This window comes from Podarcis liolepis (assembly GCF_965112155.1).
Source record: "Podarcis liolepis genome assembly, chromosome: 7".
Lineage (NCBI taxonomy): Eukaryota > Metazoa > Chordata > Lepidosauria > Squamata > Lacertidae > Podarcis > Podarcis liolepis.
Genome location: NC_139561.1, coordinates 66,937,045 through 66,960,632, shown reverse-complemented (window position 1 = coordinate 66,960,632; position 23,588 = coordinate 66,937,045). Strand labels below are relative to the sequence as shown.

The following is a 23,588-nucleotide window of genomic DNA, read 5'->3' as shown; positions in this document are numbered from 1 at the left end:
TGATGTCTTAGTCATGGACTACCGGTTTTGACTGTTTTAGGGAAACTCCAAGTCCAAAACATGATACCAGTAAATACCAGTTGCTGGGGAACAACAATAGGAGAGAGCTGCTGTTTCCATGCCCAGCTTGTGGGCTTCCCAACAGCATCTGGTTGGCCATTGTTGGATTATTTGATCCAGCAGAGACCTTCTTAACTTCTCTCAGCTGCATCAACTAAATAGGAAAGCTGGTATGCAACTCCCAGAACTCCTGAAAGGGAAGGATGCAAATATAATACATTTTTTTGTTTTAAGCTAGATTTATCAAGGTCTTAGATATTCAATGAGCTTGAACAATTATCCTCTTTTTTTGCCTGCAAGGTTTTGTTTTCATCCTCATGAGGTGGGAGGGAAATCTCTCTGCCTCTAAGGTAAGACTATATGGGTTGTAGCCAAGCCAACAAAGTTCTAATCAGAGTAGACACATTGAAATCAATGGGCATATGTTAGTCATGCCCATTCATTTCAATAAGCCGGTTTCTTAGTATGACTAACATTGGATACAACCCTATATTAATTTATTTAGTGACCTATCTTCTTCAGACCACTGTGTCTCAGAGGGGCTAACAATGTAAAATACAAGTAGCTTGGATCAACTAGACTAAGCTAGCTGCACTTAGCCTCTGTTGAAATCTGTGGCACTTTAGCCACAACTTTTAAGTTTTCACATTGATTTCAATAAGGTCCAAATGTGACTAATTTGACAGTTTGGTACCTCTGTGCTATGGTTTTAGTTTAGAAATCAGAAATATGATGACTTTCTCTGTATTGTATTTGTACAAATATTTCTAACTATCTGAAATATTTCTAACAGTATTTGAAAATAATCCTTAATTTAACGTGTACACAGAGGTACAAAATAGAATGTGTGCTTTTATTTAAAATGCATCTCTGGGTTATTTGTGGGGCATAGGAATTTGTTCGTTTTCCCCCTTCAAAATATAGTCTGGCCCCCCACAAGGTCTCAGGGACAGTGGACCAGCCCCCTGCTGAAAAAGTTTGCAGATCCCTGTTCTTTATGAAAGTTGCTTATTACCATTTCCAACAGGGTCAAAGAAACTGACCTCATTTCAGAAACACAGAACTAGGAGTGAGGGAGATTTATCCATATATTCTGTATTTTTTACCCGCCACTACCCACCTTTTCAACACCTGTAGATGTCATGAACAGGACTGATTTATAAATTCTTAGCAACATGGCAGGCACACTTTGGGGCCCTCAGGCAAAAGGTGTTTAAAGTTAAGGTAAAAACTCTTCCAAAATCAAAAACTGCTTACTTTTCTAATCTTCAAAGCAACAAATGTTTCCTGATTTCAAAACAGAAATTCCACGTATTTCCCTTTGGAAGTGGGCAGTCTCTTCCTTTAACCCAGGAGTCATTTTTTTTCTTTTTAGAAATATAATTTACATTTATGAAATCAATCCAAATTAGAAGTGTGGATGATCCCACTAGGCGGCCTTTGGGGCCATTCAAAAATGAAAACCCTCACAAACATCTTACCAAGATTTAATGTACATTTATTCTTAACACGTGGAACATATAGTATAAAGATTTCATACTGAATAAATGATATTCATTAAGCCAAAAAAGGAAAAAAGGGAGGAATTTACATCAAGTTTTTTTTTTAGCTACATCGTCTGAAATACAAATATGCAGAATTCATCACTGAAAAATCTCAATTGTGTTTCTTCATCAGGAACTTCAACTGAACCTAGAACTTTTTCACACCTCGATTAGAAAGAAAAACAAAAAACAAAAAAACCCCAGGAAAAATAAAACTATAAGTTGATTGGCTGCTGAGACAGCAATGACTTTATACACAGAGACCTGTACAGCATCCTCCAGAGAGAGAAAGAGAGAGAAAAATAGAGAAAGAAAGAGAGAGAGAGAGAGAGAGAGAGAGAGAGAGAGAGATGTCTGGCAAGAGATTAAATAATTGGTGTCTCGCTTTTGCAGGTCATCAACTCGTTTAACTCGTCATACTATAAAGGGGTGCAGGGAGAAGGGGAACAAAACTGCAAGGAGTCTGAGGGCATGTGCAATGTACAACGTCATATATATATACACACGTGGCAGCCATGAGGCTGCAGCTAAAGGTTAAAACCAGTTCTAAGAGGTGATCTCAGGGTTATTCATACAATCAAGGAGGAAGAGAGAAAGAGGTCAGGGTGTTGTAGGTTCACACATGATACTTTGGGGGAAAAGCCTTTTTTTCTCCTCAACATTAACTAAAAACATTTTTAAAAACTACAGCTTGCTGCTGATCCAGCTTTTTTTCTTCTTCAATGTGAGACATTATTACAGTATGTTTACAGTTTAAGGTGTACAGTACATGAAGTTCTACACTCTACTGCACAGGCCTCCATTGGACAAGGTCTGTTAACAACTGGTAGCTTCTTGGTTCCTGCAAGATTGTGAATGTACAACGATAAACCACACAAGAGTTCAGCAGTCACTTTTTTTGTCCTTCAGAGTTTACCATTAAAAACAGTTATGAAAGTAGCGCCTGTTGATGCGGTAACAGGACAAAGTTGTTTTCCCCAAACTCACTGTAAACAACAGCAACTTTGGTTAAAATAAAAAAAGTCTTTTTTTTTAATGTAGGCAGAACTTTGTCTCCTTGAACAGGGGTTTAGGACAGATCTGAAGGGCAGAGGTGAGGGAAGGGGGAATATCTTTTTCCCCAAGGTAGAAGCAGGACAGCGCAGGGCAGACAGTGGATTCTGAGGTGGTTTTGCATAAATAAAGGGCAACAATCAGTTTCTAAGTCCTCCACTCACACACACGCACACAGGGGGTATAGGCATCCCACGGCTGTCATGACTGGCCAATTAAAAACAGTACATCACAAATAACTTGTGAAACCAACGAGTTCATCAGAGGTGACACGGAGATGTCCAACAGCCGTGACTCATATAACGTGAACTCAGAGTGGTTCTCGTCCACTTTGGCCAGGGCGAGCAGCGCTCGAGCTGCCCGACGCATCATGTCCACACTGGTCGGCTCAAAGGGAGGGTTCTGCATGTGCATCAAACTGGCTTGGCTCTGTTGAAACTGAGTGGCTGCCAGGCTGTCCTCCAAGAAGCCTAACAAGTTGCCAATGCTGCCCTTCTGCACAGCAATGGCTCTAGCTGCCAAGCTGTCGCCCTGCGCCAAGTTGGCCAGTAGTACCACAGCCATCTCCCGACACACCGGGTTCTTTCGGTCACTAAGGAAACGCACCATGGTGCTGTAGAGTTTCTCCAAGCGACTGAAGGGTGGCGTTGCAAGGATCAAATCCACATTGTTATCCTGGATGCTGAGTTTACTGAGGGTTTCCAAAACCAGTCTTTGAGGGGAGAGGACAGCATTAGGCCCCAGGGTTGGAAAAGGATCTTGGGCTTCTGCTGAAGGACACACTGCCCAATGGAGGAGTCCATCTAGGATAGGCAAACAGATGCTCTCAGGGTATGGTGAAAGGTCCAGCTGGCCAGAGATGTTGGCCAATGTGACCAAAGTGTTTTCACGCAGCATCTCCAAGCAGTCCCACCACCACTCCACTTTGTTGCAGCTCACTCCTTGGTCCTGCTCCTCTTCTTTCTCATATGTCAGTGGCGCCTGTTTGCGTTCTGGATGCTTATGATGCAGGAGAATCAGTTTCCCTAAGATCAGCAGCAGACCAGGGTGTTTAGACATCTCAAAGTCATTGCCTGGCACAAATGATAAACTCCTGATGATGTTAGACACACAGACGCAACGTTTAGACAACGAATCCTGCCAGTCTAGAAGTGTGCAGAGGGGCGTCTCGTCTTTACTGTGAGGTTCGTCCTCCAGGATTTGTATGTTTCTGTGGCTCTGAGCTGGACTAATGCCAAATGGGAATTTACCGCTTTCCTTTGCCACCTCCACATTTCTTACTCCCTCCTCCTCTGCCAATGAGCTGGGTCGTGCTGAAAGCATGTCGTCCATGGTAGCCGTTATCCTTTTCTCCGGAGGACTGTCAGATGGAGGGGATACTCCCTCTCGGGTGACTGGGTTGCTCTCAGCTACAGAATGTTTTCGCAAAACAGAGTTGCAAGGAGCTCGCTTGTGAGTCAACGACAGCTCCATTTTGCTTTCAAAGTGGGTTTGAATGTGTTCAGTGGTGTCTCCCCCACCAATCCGCCAGTGCAGCAGCCCGCTCTCAAATTCCTGTACCCGGCCAAGTTTGTCAGAATAATCTACCACAAATGGGTCATTCTTCTGCACTATCTTGACTGGAAGCTTGTCAAATTTACTGACTAGCTTTTCCTCATTGCTCTCAAGAGGCGCTGTGGCTTTATTTGCAAAGGCAGCCTCCTCCTCCCCTTCCTCTTCCTCCTCACAGTTAGGACTCTGTGGCTCCTCTTTATCCCCCTCTTCAGGAGGAGGACTCGAAGATTTGCTGACCCTCTCAGGATCCAATAGTGTTCTTTGTCCTGGATCTCCCACCTCATATTCCTTCAGGATTCCAAATATTTCTATCAGGCATCGTCGGAAATATTCCACTAGTAGCTCCAACAACCCAGGCAGCTGCAAGGGAACAGAACATGAAATAAGAAACTGCAACATTTTCTTGCCCCTGAAGACCAACTTTGGCTCAATTCGGACATAATGCCAAATCATAGTTCTCTCTCCCGTTTGTGTCAAAACCACGTATTGTCATTACATCCAAACTGGAAAACTGCTTGAAAACCATGCTCAAACCTTTGTTTACAATTCTGGTCTGCACTTGCCCTAGAAACCAGGGTTTTACCATAGTTTGAATGACAAGTGCAAACCATAGTTTGCCAATTCAGACATAATGGAAAACTATGGCTTGCTGCAAACAAACAAGGGAGGGGAACAATCGCAGGACCCAATGGAAAAAGTAAGTGCACAAGTTCTAGGTTCATTCAAGTAGCACCAAACCATAGTATTATGTTACATCTGAGCCTAGTTTCAAACCTGTAAGTTGAAATGCATATGCTAAAATACAATCAAAACTTTCAATGTTAGTCTGTTGCACTACAACCAGAGTGTCTTGAACAACCTTTAAAGAGTCAACAAATTTAATATAGCTTTTATGAATAAATGCCCTGTATATCAGGACCTCTGATAAAGTGGACTAAGGCTTTTGTGGATTAATGCCCCAAGTAAATTGTTTGGGTCTTTGTATGCATTAACTCGCAAATCCTAACCCTAGTAGGTCCTGGGCTGCGGTGTTGTTATTGTTTTGTCTTATCCACTCTTCACCATGTTTGTGAACCGCCCTGAGACCTCCGGGTATAGGGCGGTGTATAAATTGAAATAATAATAATAATAATAATAATAATAATAATAATAATAATAATAATGCCCCAGCACTTAAAATTTCACCTATAAGAAAAAATTGTGTGCACTTACATCCAACAGTTAACATTCTGCACAGATACAGATACCAGTTAAGTAATGCAAATTAGTCTAGATTTACATACTTTATATAACTTTGTTACTTCTAGTCATACAGAGGGACAAGAAGCAAAGACAGGAAACCATATGGCCTGATTTCTGGAAGCCCTATCCACCCCCAAAGATATCAAGCCTAATATTTCAGCCCTAAGGACATTAAATGATTCTCAAGATGCTGAATTCCACACTATGCAGAATACACACAGCCCAGACTTTAGTCACATTTCTATGTTAATCTTTTGCTCGTGTCTTTCAATTCCACTTTTAAATTTCAAAGCCCTGTCTCCTGGAGGTGTCAACTCACCTGGCTAAGGTTGAAGGTCATTATGCTGTTGTCATCATACAGCAGAATGTTTATGGTATCCAACGCCCATGTACTTTCAGCCAATAACCCAGATTTCAGAGACATCATTACTCTCCAAGCTTCAGGTGTTCCTGCAACATAGAAACACATTTGATGCAATTTGAACTCCCAGAATGAAATGAAACTAAACCTGTCCCTGAATCCTGCTTTCTACATTGTACAAGAACCAAAAGCAAGTCACCCAGCCAGGTGGACTAGACTTGAATTCTCAATCCATAAGGAATCACCCTTGCACAAATCTAAGAAAGCTCTTGCATGGCTCCCAATGATTTCCATTAGGTTTGCAAAATTCCCTGTGGATTGCATCCAGCACATGAAGGGATACCAGACATAACCACAGCAACCAAGACCATCTATTTCCAATCTAAGAGTCCTTTCCCTCATAATAATGTAGCACTGAGGAACTCCAGGCCTCCAGGCTTGACAACCCTCATTGGCCCTTCTCTGCCCATGACACACCCCTCATTGGCTCTGCTCTGTGTCCTCCTCTAGTGATCTTACTTGGTTGGAATGTGCCCTTGAATTGTAATAATACCTCTTGCTTGCCTGGATGGAGTGGTGTGTGTCCAACCCCCACCCCCGGATGTGTGGTCCCTGGAAGATTGCCCACAAGTGAATGCAGCCCCTCAGGCTGTAGGTTCCAAATCCCTGCATGATACACCAAAGGGTGCCTTGTGGTCTGGCACACACCACTCTCCCATCAACTCAAGGGAATGAGAGCTCAATTACCAATATCTTTTGTGGTCAGACGTCGTCTTTGTTTCATCACAGGCTGTGTAGCTTCCACTGATCCAGGTGGGAATGTGATGTCCCGTCGTATCATAGGAGGTTGTACAGCTGCTGGTGTTATATGTGAGGCAGGGACAGGAGGCCCTGCCTTTTGCATCTTCATTCCTGAGTGCAGGAATGGAGATTTACTTGGAGAGGTGCGGTTTTCCACCGGTCTGGGAAGAGGTGCTGGACTAGATACCTGAGGAATGTGATTCTGCATGCTGGGTTGGGTCTGGTAGTTGGGCTGGGGCGGCCTTGTCATTGGGGGCACAGGGGCAGAGGGCCCATAAGGAGGCTGGCGGTTTCCATGAGAAGGCCACGGTCCTTCGTGATTAACCCTCTGATCCGGATGTAGCATTTCATCTGTTCGATTCACTCCGTGATATGCAGGACCCTGGGGTGCAGAACCAGTACTCTGCCGGTTGGGATAGCTGTAGCTCATCTCGTTACGCCCTTGCCACATGGTGCCTTGCTGTGGGCCCTCTGGAGTGGACTGTATGGGCCCACCCATCATTTGAGGAGCAATATTCTGCTGTGTGCTAGAGCCTGGGGGAGCAGAGACCCTCTCTCTGACAAACTGGAATGGGAACTGGTTCTGTGGCCCAGCAGCAGGTCGGCGATCTGTGGCAGGGTATGTGTTCGGATACTGGTTATAGATTTCCTGCTGTGAAGAAGGCTGAGCAGTTTGCTGCTGGCTTGGTTGTTGGGTTTGTGCCGGAGGCAGCTGCTGTTGAGCCTGTCCCTGGCCTGTGCTGTACGGTACATTGTACAGTTCCCCTTCGTGTCGTTTGGCTGGGGGGCCATAGTTGCCATCCATCGGTCGCTTATAATTCTGGAAAGAAAACAAAAGCTGGCAATTCATAAGTGGCTCTCATTCTAAGAGATTATGGGCAGGAACCTACAGCATTCACAGAACAGCATGAAGTCATCAGTTTCCTCTCATCCTACTCAGAACTGTTCTCTGGTGTACCAGGGTTTGGTACTAGAAGCTTCAAACCTGATTATCTCCTTGTCCAAAATGAACAGCTGTACTCTGTGTACAGAATATGTTGTATAACTGGTTCAGGCTGGAAGAGGTTTTCAATAAAGTACATTGAAAGCTAACCTTATTTTGCCTCCCTCTCTTGCCGTATACAGGACTATATCAAAGCACTTTGGAGATGGCCATGGTTTCCTTTATATACTAGGAGGGGAAAACACAAACACTATCAAGCCTAAGACTGGGGACTGGATGCAATTTAACATGATGCTGGTTTTCATAAGCCTTGCTCACCAGGGCCTACTGTACTTGATCACATCAGTAACTGCAAATTTGACTACAGCCACATGGCTTCAGACAATAGAAATGATTTGTGGCAAGGGGTCTATGGCAAGATAAGAGTGTGCAGAGTTATGCCAAAAATAAAAAGAGTAAAAGGTGCCCATTGAAAACAGCTGATTAAGCTTCTATAACAGGGCTTTTATTATTAATATTTCAACCTTCAAGTATCCTGCTATGGTAACATTATCAAGGCAAAGCTATAAGAATAATCAAATCCTGGATTTTTTGGTTACAGACCAAGCTTTACAACTGTAAACACCTTCTCATCCAAGTGAGACATAATTATATTCCAGCTTTGACTTCAAATAAGAAGACAGGAGTCATATATACTGCCAAGACTGAAAGAGAACCCTGTACACAAAATTACACTGTGATTATGTATATTAAGAAATACAGAAACTGAATTCTATACAAAAGGGAGATCTTTGAGGGGTGGACACCTACCCTAAATTTCCTGAACTATGATTTGATTTAGCTCAGCTACATTTTAAGATAATATTTTTGCAGATAAGTTAGAAAGTTAGTTCTCAACTAACAGAAAAGATTCTTTGTTTAGCATGAATATGTTTAAGTTCCCTCTGCAAAATCCACAGCACAATAGAGGCAAAGCCCAATTAAGGCCTGGAGATCTAGAACAAATATGGGAACAGTTCTGGACAACTCAGGTGTGCTTTGGAAGACCACCCCCTTCCCCCTTTCAGCCAGGAAATCCCAGCATTTGTTAAACTAAACCAGTGACTCTCAAAAATGTTTCTCTGGGCCACACTTTCAGGATAATTTTTTATCATACCACACCAAATTTTTTATTGATAAGAAATACATTGGAAAAGAAGAAACAACTAGCAGTGCTTGATTTAACACAGAACACAACTACTTTATAATATGATCATAGGAAATCAAGAAAGCATAAAACAACACAGCTACATAAGAACATGATATAATTATAAACGAGCCTTTTACATATGTAACTTAAGTATGTATATAAACTCAATGAGAAGTGTAAGCTTGCTTTTGCAGGGTAATATCAGTTATATTATGTCTAATTTGAGAAAAACAAACTTTCATTTCATCAATGCAAAGAAGTGTTTCTCTTTTCCAGGCTTCTTCAACCTTGGCCCTCCAGATGTTTTTGGCCTACAATTCCCATGATCCCTAGCTAGCAGGACCAGTGGTCAGGGATGGTGGGAATTGTAGTCCGAAAACATCTGGAGGGCCAAGGTTGAGGAAGCCTGCATCTTTTTGATCTTTCATATTTGTCAGAGCAGATACTCTGTTCACAACAATATGTTGCAGAGCCAATAATCTTGAATAGAGGCATGGATACGGTTTCTGATTGTAAATCCCCCCCCCCCCAAATTTTGATACAATACTACACTGAAATATTCAAATGTTAATTTGATTGTCCTTGAATCTTCCCGCCGCACTTGCCATCCTCATGCCACTCCTTTTGAGAACCACTGAACTAAACCAGTACTATCCTTCCCTTCTGTGACTGCTCATAGGTCGCAACCACCACAATCTTTTATCAGTTGAATTGCAAAACCTCAGGGAGCTCACCTGCTGCTGTGGCTGATATAGGGTGGTTTGTTGGCTAGGAAAGGGGCTGCTGGAGGATGTACCTTGAGTGGGAAATTGATTGCCATAGGAATCATGTCTGCAGAAAAGATGAAAGTATTAGTTTTCTTCCCAGATGCACAGAACACCATGGAATTCTATTGTGACTGCATTGCTGACACAATAGAGGCGTACTGGAACCTACCGCTGCTGTGGCTGCTGAGGATATCGGCTTGGGGAGTACATCCCTGAATCAGGAGTGGAAGGCATGATGTTGGGCTGGGGTGTTCCGGTTCCTAAATTGGTTTCAGGTCCCATTCCAGCTTCAGTCCTGAAGGAAGACACAGCACACCCTCACACTATAAGTAATTCTAGCCCTCATCTACAAAGAAAGAATCTAACACAGGGGTGGGGAGCCTGTAGCCCTCCAGATGTTTTTGGACTCCAAACTCCCATTATCCCCAGTCAGCATGGCCAGGGATGGTGAGAGTTGTAGTCCAACATCTGGAGGGCTACTGTTTCCCCATACTTGACCTAACAGAACAATCACCACTGCAAATAAATATAATGCATGTTACAGAACCAGGGCTCTCTTTGCCTTCTGCAGTTCTGTACAATCTTGTACATTTTGTATAGAATTTTAAATTTCTCATTCCTTGTAGAATTTCTAGTCCTCATTGTCTGACAGGGTGGGGTGGTGCTCATGCAAGGCTCCATAGTTCAGGAAACAGAGTCCAGCCATCACCTCATCTGTCACATCTTCTAGTCCTGTTCCACTAACACCACAATCCTTCAAAGCCTGTCTTGCTCATATCCAGCCCTCCTGCCACTTACATACTCCTGAAAAACATATTCACCTGTAAACCCAAACCTGAGACACATAAATTCTGTGAAAACTGATATTTCTGGGAGAAAAATGCTGTGTTCATTTAGCAAATATTTGCATAACTGTGATTTGCTTGGTATAGCAGTATAGAGTCTGTATCTGTTTTCATTTTTGAGAACTGCCTTGTTCTGGGGGAAAGGTGGGATGGATGGATAAATCAATCAATCAATCAATAATAGAATCAATGCATCCAGGGTGAATACTCACCTCACTCTCTCATAAGGGCTATAAGGATAATGCTGCCTCTGCCCCATGGCCATATTAGTCATCCCTGGACCTGTAGCACGATTATAAGGATCACCCATACCACTGTTGGGGCCCTGCCCTGAGGACATAAAGGGATCACTTCCTGAAAGTGGAGAAAGGAAACCATCAATCTTCAGCAGGAAGACATGAAGCTATATTGGACATAAAATTAAAGCAATTTTGTTCCAAAGCTCCTTTCATGGGATTAGAGAGTTTAATGGCTCTGTGCTATAGTATGAAAGATAACATCACCTTTTCTCATACTGCCATATGGATCCTTTGTTTCATAGGACATGCGACCCATCATGTCAGAAGTATTCATGCTGGGCTGGTACCCTGGGTTTGGAGTCATGGAGTTCCTCTTCTGGAAAGTAGGATCACTGCCATCGGGAAAGGTGTCCTGAAGGCCTACTGAGTTACTCCTGAGCCAACAAAAGGAGGAACTGTTTTAACATGGAGGTCAATCAATGCAATCTATTAGAAAAGCCACGGCCAGGCACAGCAGCCTTTAGGCATTTGTCAGTAGTAGGAAGTTGACTGCGGAATACCTGATGCCTTGCAAAGGGGGCATTTGACTGTGTGGTGTAGATGCAGGAGTTGGGGGCTTCAAGTCTCCTCCTTCTGCCATGGAGCTACTGGTGGACTGAGGTGTCTGAGGGCCCTGCATGGAGCCTGAACCAGCTGCAAGTAGAGAAGAGAGGCATCAGCTCCATAGTAAATAGAAGCTATTAAGAAAAAACCTTGAAGGATTTTATAGCAATGCAAACTCTCAAAGGTAGTACTTCTTGAACAGGGAAGTGCAACTTCCTGAAATCCTAGGATATATTGGGAGTCAATGGTCATCATTTTTATAACAGAACTTGCTCTTTCCTACACACCATAATGCCTGTGACTATTAACCCAAATTTGCTAGGCTTAACTGAAAAGTGCTGTGAACTAGACCACAAAACAAAGTCTCCTAGGAGAAACAATGTTCTGTACTGCATCTTTAGGAAGGGAGGCAATTCCGCATCAGTATGGTCCAGTTTTGCACATGACCAAGAAAGGCATGTTGATGGCAGATTAAACACCTAACTCCTAGTTCAAGTGCCTCAAGTAAAAGGTTCTAAAAGCACAGCACAGAGCATCTCCATTGGAGCCTTCCCAGGAAGTCGAAGACAAATTCTTCTATAGAAGGCTAAGGAAAAGGGATCAAGCAGCTACTCTGGACTGTTCGACACAAGACCGCTGGAAACTGTATGAAAATCCAGGTATACAATATCAAAAAGCCAGCTGTGCAGTTTATTGAGTTCTGCTGTTCCAGGCCAACCACAGCCTCTAATGGTGCCATCTCTCAGATTTATACACCCCTAGCAGCTAGCGAAAGCCAAACTCTTAATTAAGGTTTCCATTAGTTACCATTTTCGGCACTGATATCCCTTGCCTCAGCCTTGCAAGTTGATGAGTCATTTCAGCTATTCATTAAAATCCTCTAGAGGTCAGCTACAGGTCATGTTTGTTTACGCCCCACCTTCCTGGCACCCTCTCCCTCTGCTCTGCTGCTCCCTCCCAGTCTGGGGACATCTCCTGAGAAGGAAGGGCAGAGGCAAGCCCAGCAGGGAGCTTCATTCATAACCCCTCCCCTCACACCCTCTCCCCATTCATTAGCCTTTCAGCTCCATTCCGTTCCCCTGGGAATCCAACAAGCAAAGTCGCTGCTGCATTCTAATACACTGACATCAGCAGGAAGAGGTTTCGAGACATTCCCTGTGTCTCTGCCATTTGTTGTTCGTCCCCACCCCCTGCTGTCCCTCCCAACTCACAAATTTACAAACTGCTGGAGGGATGCCAATTCCATACACTGTGAATTCGAGCCTAACTGGCTGCACTTCCCAGGGCACATGTTGCCAGCCATTCATTCATAACCAGGAGCCAAAAAAAGCTGAAAGGGATTGGGGAAGGGAGGGGGAATCGTGGAGGGGAGAGAGAGCGCAAGCTTATGCTGTAGCAGTCCAGGAGGCAGCATCTAACACACAAGACACTACTTGTGCAGCACTGCAAGGAGTTGTTTAGCACCACAAATGCTTTAAGGAGAGTGGCAAAGCAAATCAGCACCTAGCACCACAAGCCCACACACAATAAATAGGGGGGTTTTGCTGGCTGGAGAACCCTGGCATCTTCCACAAGCGAGCTGTTTGCTGTAACTGCAAGTTTACCCCTTCAGATATACCCCTAAGTGCACAAATCAGCCCCATCCAACCACAGGAACATGGCTTTTTCCAGCCACAAGCATTAGCTTTTCAACAGAAGCCAACAGAAACCAAAGCAACACAGGACATTTAGTTAAAAGAGGCCTGCAGGTAAATCAGGCAAGAGCTAGTTTTTGGAGCTGTACACCTCTTAAAGGTGTACAGCTTAATAAGTTTAATAAGTTTAATAATACAGCTTAATAAGTTCTAGAGAGCTAGCTATGGTAGCCTCTCACGGCAACTACAAGGAATACTGCGGCACTTTGGAGGTTAACAGCATTCTTGCAACGCAAGTGTTCGATGGTTTCCTGTCCCACTACAGTTGTTGGTCAACACAGCAAGAATGAGCTGGTTGTGTTATCACCAATTAATGTACTTGTGAGTTTTTAAATTCATACACAACCTCACCCTTCAAACAAACCTTCCTGGAGAGGCTTTACAATAAAAATGCAATAAGAAGATGTATACAATAAATGCAGCAAATGAAACCTACAACAATTGTTTTTGAGGTGGTGGGTTAGAGATTATGGGTTTTATCCAACTGAGTTCTAGAGCAGACCTATTGTAATTAATGGACCTTAGTTTATAATGTGCATTAATTTCAATTGGTCCACCCTGAACAGGACTAGGACTGGATATACCGTATTTTTCACCCCATAGGGCGCACCGCCCCATAGGACGCACCTAGGTTTTTTTTTGGGGGGGGGGAATAAAAAAATATATATTTCCCCTCCAGCCCCGAGAACAGCCTGCTATCCGCAAGCCTAGGGAGCCCGGCGGGAAGTCGCACCGGTCTCCCCAGGCTTGCGGAGAGCTGCGCGAAGCCTGGGTGCGCTCTTCAGCGCGCCCCAGGCTTCGGAATGCATGCAGCTCTGCGCAGCCCTCAGGAGACCGGCGCGAAGTCGCACCGGTCTCCTGAGGGTTGCGCAGAGCTTCCTGAAGCCTGGAGAGCAAGAGGGGTCGGTGCGCACCGACCCCTCTCGCTCTCCAGGCTTCAGCGAAAGCCTGCATTCACCCCATGGGATTCACACACATTTCCCCTCCATTTTTGGAGGGGAAAAGTGCGTCCTACAGGGCGAAAAATACAGTAGCCCTATGAAACCGTAATGTTGACAGGCAAAATGACACCTGTATCCCTGATGCCTCCATCACATAATTTGTCGAGTTGCAGCTCGGCATCCAGAGAAAAATCAGTCTCACACCATGATAGGTTCCGAAATATGGCTGCTCTGGCTAATGCAGCACAGCTTTTATTGTGTGAAATGTGTGAAAGATACAAAATACAAATCAAGCAATTTGTTCTAGCCAGCAGATAAAGACCTTGGTACTAGACCATGCGAGCGATCAGGCCATACTACGTTAGCCAATCATATGGGACAGCACGAGCTGTTCACGCGCTATTCATGCTCCAAGGATGCTTCTAGCTATGAAATCACCCTGCAACAATAAGAACTTTGCTCATGCTCTCATGTACAAGCAATCATTTTCCCACACATCCCCTCACTCATGTGGTGTGGGATAGATAGTGTGTCACTTGGATACTCCAAGCAACATGTCACCACACCTTCTCACAACAACAAAAATTACTGTCCAGGAGGTTCAGGTTCAAATGATGCTGTTGCTATGCATCCCCTCCACTAAATTTACTCAGAATAAGCAGCCACAGTATTTGAATATGAAAAGGATTCACACTGCAGAGAGCAGAAGACTGGAAGCATATCCATTTGCTCAAGAGAAGTGGCACAAAGCAGCAGGAAAAGGGTAGGTACAGATCCTATGATGTCTATCTCAAATTCCCACCATGTCCTCTTCCAGCAATGGATTTCAGACTGGGTCACCAGAAGGGAGCAAGAGCACATCACTACTCTCAGTGATATTTTTACTGAATCCCAGCTAGTGCATTCAGCAACCGAACAGTATTGGACTGCTCAAATATACAGAATGATTCCAAATGAGGGACTATTGTTTTGTGGAATAGTATGTCTTCATTGTACAGCAGGGGGGTGAGGAATATGATCTGATCAGAGTTCTAGATCCTGAGTTCTGCCACCTCTGGCTGCGCTACTTTGACAGGCATGCCATCACCATGATATTAGGTGATCCATTTTTCCTTTGCAAGGAGGCTTGGACTCAAACTGTACAGCAAACGCAGATCCCAGTCAATCCAATTGGGGCTTGAAGTCAATGCCAACCAGCTGATGGTGACTTTAAGCCCCACTTTTAGCAGGGACTGGCTCTGTTTGGGAACTCCCATGTCGAAACAATCCCAGCAGAGCTTGTATTTGCCATCCAATTCAAAATACGATGAATACAAGCCCCATTTGCCAAGGAACAAGAAGGAGCTCATTCAAAGGCTCCTGGTTGTTCCTCTGTAGTATTTATCTACCTCACACATGACATATACGATGCCAGGTTTGGAGCGAGTGGATGTGGCTTGAGGGAAACAGTCTCACAGGTCAAATTAAGACTCTTGTAGGCACCAATTAGATTTGAGGACCAAAGGTCCCAGGATCAACCTGTGACATGTTTAGTCAAAGGGATCATGTAACAGGTAATGGGAAAGTTCTCATCTGACATCCTGGAACCACTGCCAGCCAGAGATGACAACACTGGATTTGATGGACAAATCACCTGATCTTATGTAACACAACTCCTAATACATTTTTAGTTGGCTGCTGGATGTCACTCCTATTTGATACGTCAGCCCCCAAAACCTCTGACGTGTCAACTGTTCTCCATCATGCTGCTGTGAAGGAAGTTACTTCAGAATGTAGCTACAGGCATACAGTGCTGCCTTGTCACAATTCTTTAATATGCCCCCCATCGATTTCCACAACCATGATAGTAACACAGTGGCTATGCTTGCAAGTCATGTTAAACCATGGTTTACTGAGCAGGAAGGAGCCACTATAAGCCTTGGGCTCACATTCCCACCTTCTCCCCCCACATATGGCCAGGAGTATAATAGATGATCAAAGTTCTGAGAAATTTTCGTGAAACAAGGATTGGTCAGCATAAGTAAAAAATGAAAGCAAAAGAACTTCAATCACAGCAGTGTTGCCTTAAGAAAAAGCAGTGCTTACCTTTACAGTGAAGGGGTGGGGAAGAAAGAAAAACTTTTTTTTTAACAGTGCCCAATTTGTAGTGGATATTAGTCTTTTTCAAAAAAATTCAAGTATATGGATTAGAGCTCTTCAAACATTAAGACAGCTAGTATGCTGAAGAACATTAATACAGCAGTGGCAGTGTATTTAAGCCAATTGTTAGTCTTGGTTCCCATTTTTCTCGTACTAGTCCCACCCTTCACTGCAACAATCCCAGGCTGCTGGAAAAGTCACAGTTATGTGGTTTGCAGAGATACAGGACTACTAACAGAAAATAGACATTTAGCACACATATTTGGCCCATTCAGTTGAGCAGCATGTTGTGATTGTACAGGCAGCTGTGTAACAACACAACATTATACGTAAGAAGTGAATGATATGTTGAAACCAGGTCTTCTCAAGTTCAAGATCAGATACCAAAATTTTTGATCCAAACCATGAACCCATGAGAAATCTGCAACGTATCAGCACTAAATCTATCATTCCAGCCTTATAAAGCATAATTTTGGGTTCTAAAAAACAAGGTGTCAAATTTGAGATATACAGCAAGACGTTTTCAAGTCTTAAGCGAACAACAGAAAGAAAAGTCAACTGTCTCTACATCAGTGTATAATCCCAGCATGCCATCCTTTATCTGAAAGAGCTACCCTGCCTGGAGCAGGCAAAAGCCACCTCCAGTTCTCAACGATGCTCTAACACCTTTACAAATGCAGAAAGGCTGCCTAGATAAATCACATTTGTAAATATGCCTTTTAAAAATATATAACTGCCACAGTTGCACATTCTGGTAGAATAAGGACCCTGTTGAGCAACTGTGATATATTGATACAGGGTGTGGCCTACTAGACCCTGATCTGGGCATTACAAGACAGGATGAATTCAACACTTCAGAAGTCAAAGTTGACTCACCTGGAGATGGAGGCTGTATTTTGGGTTGTGACTTCTTTGAATCAGTTGCAAAGATGTCTGGGGGAGGATCTTCTCCTCGCTCAATCTTACACTCAAAGGCATAGAGACACTGGATGTACTGCTTCTTCAGAGAGCTAGCTGCACTGCTGGAGGTACCCACATTCAAATTGGTTGCTAACTCACGCCATTTCTTGTTTTTGTTAACCTGCACAAAGCCAGAAGAGCCAACTTTTAAATCCAAGTCACATCTCCTTTCTAAAGCATGCCACAGGCAAAGTGATACACTTCTCAAGTAGTGTTTAGGAAAGTAAGGAAACTCAAATATAAATCACCAGTTTCCTTCCTCATAACAAAGGATTAAAAAAAAGCAATAAGCAATTTATTGTCCATCTTAGGGAAGCAAATATAAAAACACAAGTTCAAGAGGGGAGGGAGCACTAACAGTAATATTACCCCAAACTGATCTAGTAAATGTGAATAAAAAAACTGAAGCAACCTATCAAGAATTTTGCTTATCAGGGCAGGGAATTTATGAATTAGATGTGGCCTTGTGCATTCCTCCAGGGTTAATAAGATATATAAACGTGTGTTGTGTGTAAGACGGACCTGAGAAAGGGAATCTTAACAGATACAAGCTTAAGTTAACTCACTTGAGTCAGCCCTCCAATCTCCTTCACAGAGACATAGAGCCGATACAGGTCTAGGGGTTTCCGGCCCACAGCTGGAAGATTGGTCATGCCCATTGCTTTCTCTTCAGTGAAAGCCAAATAGCGATCTACCCACATCTTTCTTTCTGGCTCACCACCCAGCTCATATAGTTTAGTAATCTTTTCATTTGTAGTAGTAGAGGAGCTGGATTTCTAGAGAAAAAAGAGAGGAAGAAGCAGAGTAGAGAATCACACATTAATTTAAAAGCAATCTGAGAAAAGGTAGGTCTTCGGATATCATCACATAACGCAGGGAGAAAAGCAATGACACCATTCTGATGGAGGCGCAACCACCCTACTTCAGTCTAAGTGCATTGTGGAAATCTAGGTTAACATCAGTTGTACAATAATTACAAACTGGTCCTTTACTGCAAAGATGACACTGACATTGCAGTTTAGTGACATCCAGGTTTCATTACTGCAGTGCATTATATTTCAGAATATGATAGCCAGGTCATTAACTAGTCATGATTCTAGCCAGTGTGGTGTAGTGGTTAAGAGTGGTAGTCTCATAATCTGGTGAACCTGGTTCGCGTCCCCGCTCCTCCACATGTAGCTCCTGGGTGACCTTGGGCTAGTCACACTTCTCTGAAGTCTCTCAGCCTCCCTCACCTCACAGAGTGTTTGTTGTGGGGGAGGAGGGGAAAGGAGGTTATTAGCAGCTTTGAGACTCCTTAGGGTAGTGATAAAGCGGGATATCAAATCCAAACTCTTCGTCTTTTATCTTTTGGAATCAACACATTACATCCATATTCAAATACCTTTGTGGTCTTCAAGTTTGTTTCTGGGCACAATTCAAAGGGCTGGTCTTAATTTATAAAGCCCTACATCATCTGGCACCATGGTACCCTAAGGGCTGCCTGCTCTTATATGAACCTGCACAGCAGCTGAGCCATCAATGAACTTTCTTGGATGTACTCATCTCCAGAGGTTATGCAGGTTGCTACTAGACAGTGGACCATGGCTAAGGGTTATGCCCAAATGATGCAACTCCACCTGAGGAATATATGTCTAGCCTCTTTTTAAATCTTTTAGACATGAAGTGAAATCTGTCCTGCTCGTCCATGCATTTGTTCGACTAATGACTCTGAATTCATATTAATTAGCTTTCTGTTTCCATTATTGTTGTTTTATTGTAGTCTCATTGTTTAATTTGAATTAATCTCGATTTTCTGCTTTATTTGGTGGCTACTAAAAGTGCCATGAATTTTCTTTTTATAATGCTAGTTATTGATGTGCTGATACTGTCTTTGCTGCTTTGTTTACCAATACAGGATTTTGGTTAATTTGTTCGTTTGGTTATTTTTGTCAGCCACTTTGCATAGGGAGGGGGCAGGTTGCAGAAAGGCAGTACAAGAAATAAATAAATAAATAAAATTGCATGTATGCTAAATACAAACTAAAACACTGTAAAAACAAGTCTTAGAAACAAATGTAAAAGAAGTGTTAACCCTAGAAACTATGTTCAAGCAGTACAACTTACGAAATAAAGCTGATGACAGAAGTATGGTGCATCTGAAGATGGCTGAGATCCTATGAAAGTTTAATTTCAGTACAAATGTGCCAGAAAAATGAAGCATAATCATCTAGATTCAAGTCTTGCTGGTTACAGTGATTATGCAACAAGTGAATAGCCAATAAATAAAAAGCCAATATAATGGGCTCCAGTAGAATTTCAGACATTATCTTTATGGGTGTTGAAAGAGTAAGATAATATTTACAAACAAAACGTCACAGGAGTTTTGGGAGAGCTGCAGCCTCATTGAATCCTTACAGAGAAGAAGCCTGGACTCACCAGTGACTTTTCCGTTCATAAACCACAGAGAAGGGTATGCCAAATAGTAAAACTTTCTCAGAATTGTAAGGCATGGCCCTATTTAAGTTTTCCCTCACCCAGCTCCCAGAAGAATCAAGATGCTATGAAGAGCACTCTTCAGTAAACAGATATTGTATGTTTCTGAAATGCAGGCTGTTGAATTATAAGTTCCATACAACAAGGAGAAGGGCCAGCACCTATGGACTGGTGCAGACAAGTACATTCACTGGTATGTCCAACTTCTCTCACAAACATCAGATCTTCTGGCAGTAAAGGAACTAGTTAACATTTCTGGTCTCTCACTGCAAAAAGGCTTGGTAATGAAGAACACCAACCTGGTGTTAAAAGACCAGTCAAAGCAAGTTCAGCAACACTGTGTGAAAATCCAAAAATATTTTGTCTTCGAGCAAAGAAGCAATAATGGAAACAAGTCAATGAAGAGAAACTAGCAACACAACCATTCAGTAAAGAGACAACCAAGGAACTAAGAGATCTGTAGTAGAAGCTGGAGGTTATAGAGATGGTAGAACTTCGTTAAAAAGCATGAAATGTGGATGCAGGTCAGCCCAGTATTATCTGAATGTAGTTGTACACAGGCCAGAAGGAAAACCTCTTGACAATGACAAACTGGCCTGGGGAAGAAGTGAGGATTTGGACAGAACAAGAAGCTCCACTGTTAAGAGTCAGTAAGAGATGTAGGAAACATCAGGGGTGAAAAACGGAACACCCACATCCAGATGTCTCCTAATTCTGTTAGCCAACTTCTCTTTGCAGGAGCAAACTACACACACTATGTCACAGCAATAGTGTGAGACACAGTGCTTGCACAGCTTTGAGTTTTAAAATAGAAAGAAGGGGGTGTTAGTATAACTTTCAAGCAACTGATCAATGATAGTATGCAGATTTTTCCAAGTCTGGAAGCACATGACCTGTTGCCATGCACTTTGAGATGTAAGGATGAATACCTCATTGCACTCCCACCATGTATCAGGCTAGTGGCCAGCATCCAAGCAGCTGTTTTGCTGGTGGCCCCCAAGCTCTGGAATCTGTTACCAATGAACTGTTAAAATCTCTCTCTTCAGGCAAGCCTTTTATTATTAAGGTGTTACTTTAATACTAGCTGTCCATTTTTAAATCTGTCACTGTTACAACACTGTATCGTTATTACTGTCATTTTATCAATAACATTTATTTTTCTGGAAGGGTAACCTGCTTTCACAACTATTGTTGAAAATGAATATACAAATCAGATAAATAGTCGCAAGTCTTGGATCAGCATTAGTTAAAGTGAAAGGCATTTCACCAAACAAAGGCAATGAAAGAAGACTTTATGACAAACTAAAGTTAGACAACTAGTGGTCAAAGTTGCTTCCTTTGTCAGGGTCAGAATCCTCAAGATAACTTTGCTGTCTATGCAAGTTCCCAGCCAAAGAAGTTGGTAATCAGTTTTGATAATGTTCCTTTTGGGCTCCTAAGATGTCTCAAGTCGAACCCATATGGCATTCTAGCCGCTACCTAGACAGATTGTTCTTCTCTTACTTTTCTCTCACTGCAGGAAGATTGTACTGCAGAAGAAAAGGCAACAGCTGCCTCAGGAAAAACACTCCCAGGGAATTATTTCATTTAAGAGACAGGGAAGGTTCATTTGATCCAACATATGAGAGGATCACTCTCCCCAGTGAATTTTAGACTAGTTGAATAAACATGGGGGTTTAATGGGACTAGGCAATGGCCCAATTGTCCGAGCATTAAGAAAATGTAAGCAAAATTTCTTTGTGAAATGTACACTGAATTTTTGCATTAGTCCCTTTCCTTATGGCTCCAACCTCAAGCACTTGGAACTGCAGTCTTTAAAGCAGAAAGCTGTGGGGGGTACCAGGTAATCAAAGTCTAAGAGCAGTTTAAGTTTAAAGGAACCAGGCTTATTTGCCACAGAGTTGAAAACAGACCCTATCTAGCTAAGTAAAGATCAATGAAGCTAACTTGCTTAGCTATGTCAGTATTTTGCTACGAGGAAGTCTGAAGGGCACAAGGAAGACTCCCTGAAGCAGTAACTATGAGGCTCCTTGTTTAGTACTATAACAGCACTACTGTAGTTGTTAGATCTGGACTGAGAAAAACAAAGCTTTATTAAACTGCTCTAATATTCCTTTACTATTCCTCTACTTTGTTGCAATTAAAAATAACAAAGGTATGGGGAGAATCCTGCAAGGCTTTTTGGCACCAGGATGACAACCTCCTGGCCACTGCCCTATTTGATACAATTGACAAATTGAGTTAAGATCCCATATTCAGAGTTATTAACCTTACAAGTAGGTTGCTACTGTAGAACATTGAAGAAGCTAATTCTCTAAGAACCAAATGTCTGGCAGAAAAAAAATATAAAATCACTGCATTTCCCTTATCATCAAAATTAACATTTGAGGGTTAGAATAATCCTTGAGGGAAATATATCTCTATTCCAGATTGGTGAAAGTTGAGGTGCCAATGTAACATGTAATATGAATGAGACATCCTGCATAGAATGTCCAAGGCCACATCTACTTGGGCTGGCGCAGATGTAAAATCAGAATATGAGCAGGCCACAGATACGATGTGCTTCCTATCCCCTTATCTACTCTGGAGCCAACTCTCTCTTTCTTCCTTAACCACAGTTAAAGTGTTTTGGTGACACAAACAGTAACTACAGTTTCCACTTAATAAGGATTTCAAACCCTGTTTGCAACAGCCCTTTTTGAATCCCACCCTCTATGATACATCATCAGAAGAAGAACTATACACTAATTCAGGTTGGCACTGAGGGACATATTGGAAATTTTGCCATTTTTTAAAAAACAAAAATAAATAAAAGTTAGAAATCAGGTCCTAAAGACACAGAAGATGCATGAAGCTCGGGGGTCTGAGCATCCACAAATACTTTTAAAAAAAATTCTCGCACAGCATTTTGTCATTTAGATCTGAAATATGATTAGTTGCTTCTGCTATTATAATAAACACTGCTACAAAGCTCTCATGGGGGAAGACTGTTGACTCCCATAACCAGAAATACATTTCTGTGCATCTTTGAAAGCTGATCCCACATAACCTGGCATGTGGTTGGCCATTCCACACACTGGAAATATAGACTAATGTATAAGATGCTCTACTTTTAATTCCACAGAGAATGTCCACTAGTGCAACAGAATGCAAGCAAAGGATAGAATAAAGTGCTTTGGAGTGAAAAGCTTTGTATAGCTCTAGAGCTCTTCATGCCTTAGGGCCATGATTTATTGGAGGTAAACCCCAGGCAAGAGGTACAATACACATTACTTAATAAAGGAGAATATTATGAAGGCATGGTCTAAGTGTGTTCCAGGCACAATCCAACAAGCTTCAAAGAACCCCATAAATGCTTACATGTTCTCTGAATTTGCACAAACAAGTGCCTCATTTGGCAATCATATGAAGTTAGTAGTGCAGCTCTCTACAAGGAAATGATGTTGTTCAGCAACAATATGGGTGGTAAAACAAGAAAAGTCTCATACTTTCAACATAACCAAATCACATAAGATAGAGTCAAATGCACACTAATAAAATCCAGGCTCACATTTCTTTAAAAACCAGTGCTGACAAACTACCTCCCAATCTCTGCAGCAGCTACAGAAAACTTTTTTTTTACCTTTGACTTGGATTCAGTTTTGGGGGTTCCATCTGCCTTATTGTTCATTTTGGGAGCTGGTGTTAGTTTAACATCCCCGAGTCCCATCATCTCAGGACTTGCAGCCATCCCTAGAGAGTCAAACACCAACATGAAAATGTTTTTCAGCTTGCCATTCAAAAACACAAAGAACTTGGGCAGAAAGACTGGGTACAGCATCTTACCTGCAGAATTGTTGGCCATATTCCCACCCATTGGATATGGTGGGCCCTGGGGATTGAGCATGCCAGCCATGCTATTTATTCCTTGGCCATAGGGAGGCCCAGTTCCCATCATTCCTCCTTGGTTAATATGGGGGTAACCAGATGGCCTAAAAACAACACAACTATATTAGTCAACTGTGTACATTACCAACGAGCACTTGGCTAATAATGTGATTTTTCCTGATTAAATTCCCTACACAAACAGGTAGACTAAAGAGATTATCTTTCTCCATAGTGGGCATTCCTTAGTGTATCTCTGACTTGCTGTGTGGGTGAAAAAGTGAGACTCAGATCTGGGCTATTGAGGCAAGTTC

At 42.6% G+C, this 23,588-nt stretch overlaps 1 protein-coding gene across 5 annotated transcripts in view; it reads right to left on the bottom strand.

Annotated features, from left to right (window-relative positions):
- Positions 1 to 1,537: 1,537 nt before the first annotated feature.
- Positions 1,538 to 23,588, bottom strand: part of ARID1A (AT-rich interaction domain 1A) — a 126,325-nt gene continuing 104,274 nt past the window's right edge. For all 5 annotated transcript variants that reach the window (XM_083511913.1, XM_083511912.1, XM_083511914.1 and 2 more), the window contains 12 exons: positions 23,236 to 23,381; positions 23,033 to 23,142; positions 17,502 to 17,711; positions 16,852 to 17,056; positions 11,159 to 11,291; positions 10,863 to 11,032; positions 10,572 to 10,713; positions 9,684 to 9,809; positions 9,482 to 9,578; positions 6,562 to 7,435; positions 5,773 to 5,903; positions 1,538 to 4,571 (listed from right to left, as the gene is read on the bottom strand). In XM_083511913.1, coding sequence (XP_083368039.1) covers positions 2,859 to 4,571; positions 5,773 to 5,903; positions 6,562 to 7,435; positions 9,482 to 9,578; positions 9,684 to 9,809; positions 10,572 to 10,713; positions 10,863 to 11,032; positions 11,159 to 11,291; positions 16,852 to 17,056; positions 17,502 to 17,711; positions 23,033 to 23,142; positions 23,236 to 23,381 — 4,057 coding nt within the window. In that variant the 3' untranslated portion in view covers positions 1,538 to 2,858. The remainder of the gene's footprint in view (positions 4,572 to 5,772; positions 5,904 to 6,561; positions 7,436 to 9,481; positions 9,579 to 9,683; positions 9,810 to 10,571; positions 10,714 to 10,862; positions 11,033 to 11,158; positions 11,292 to 16,851; positions 17,057 to 17,501; positions 17,712 to 23,032; positions 23,143 to 23,235; positions 23,382 to 23,588) is intronic.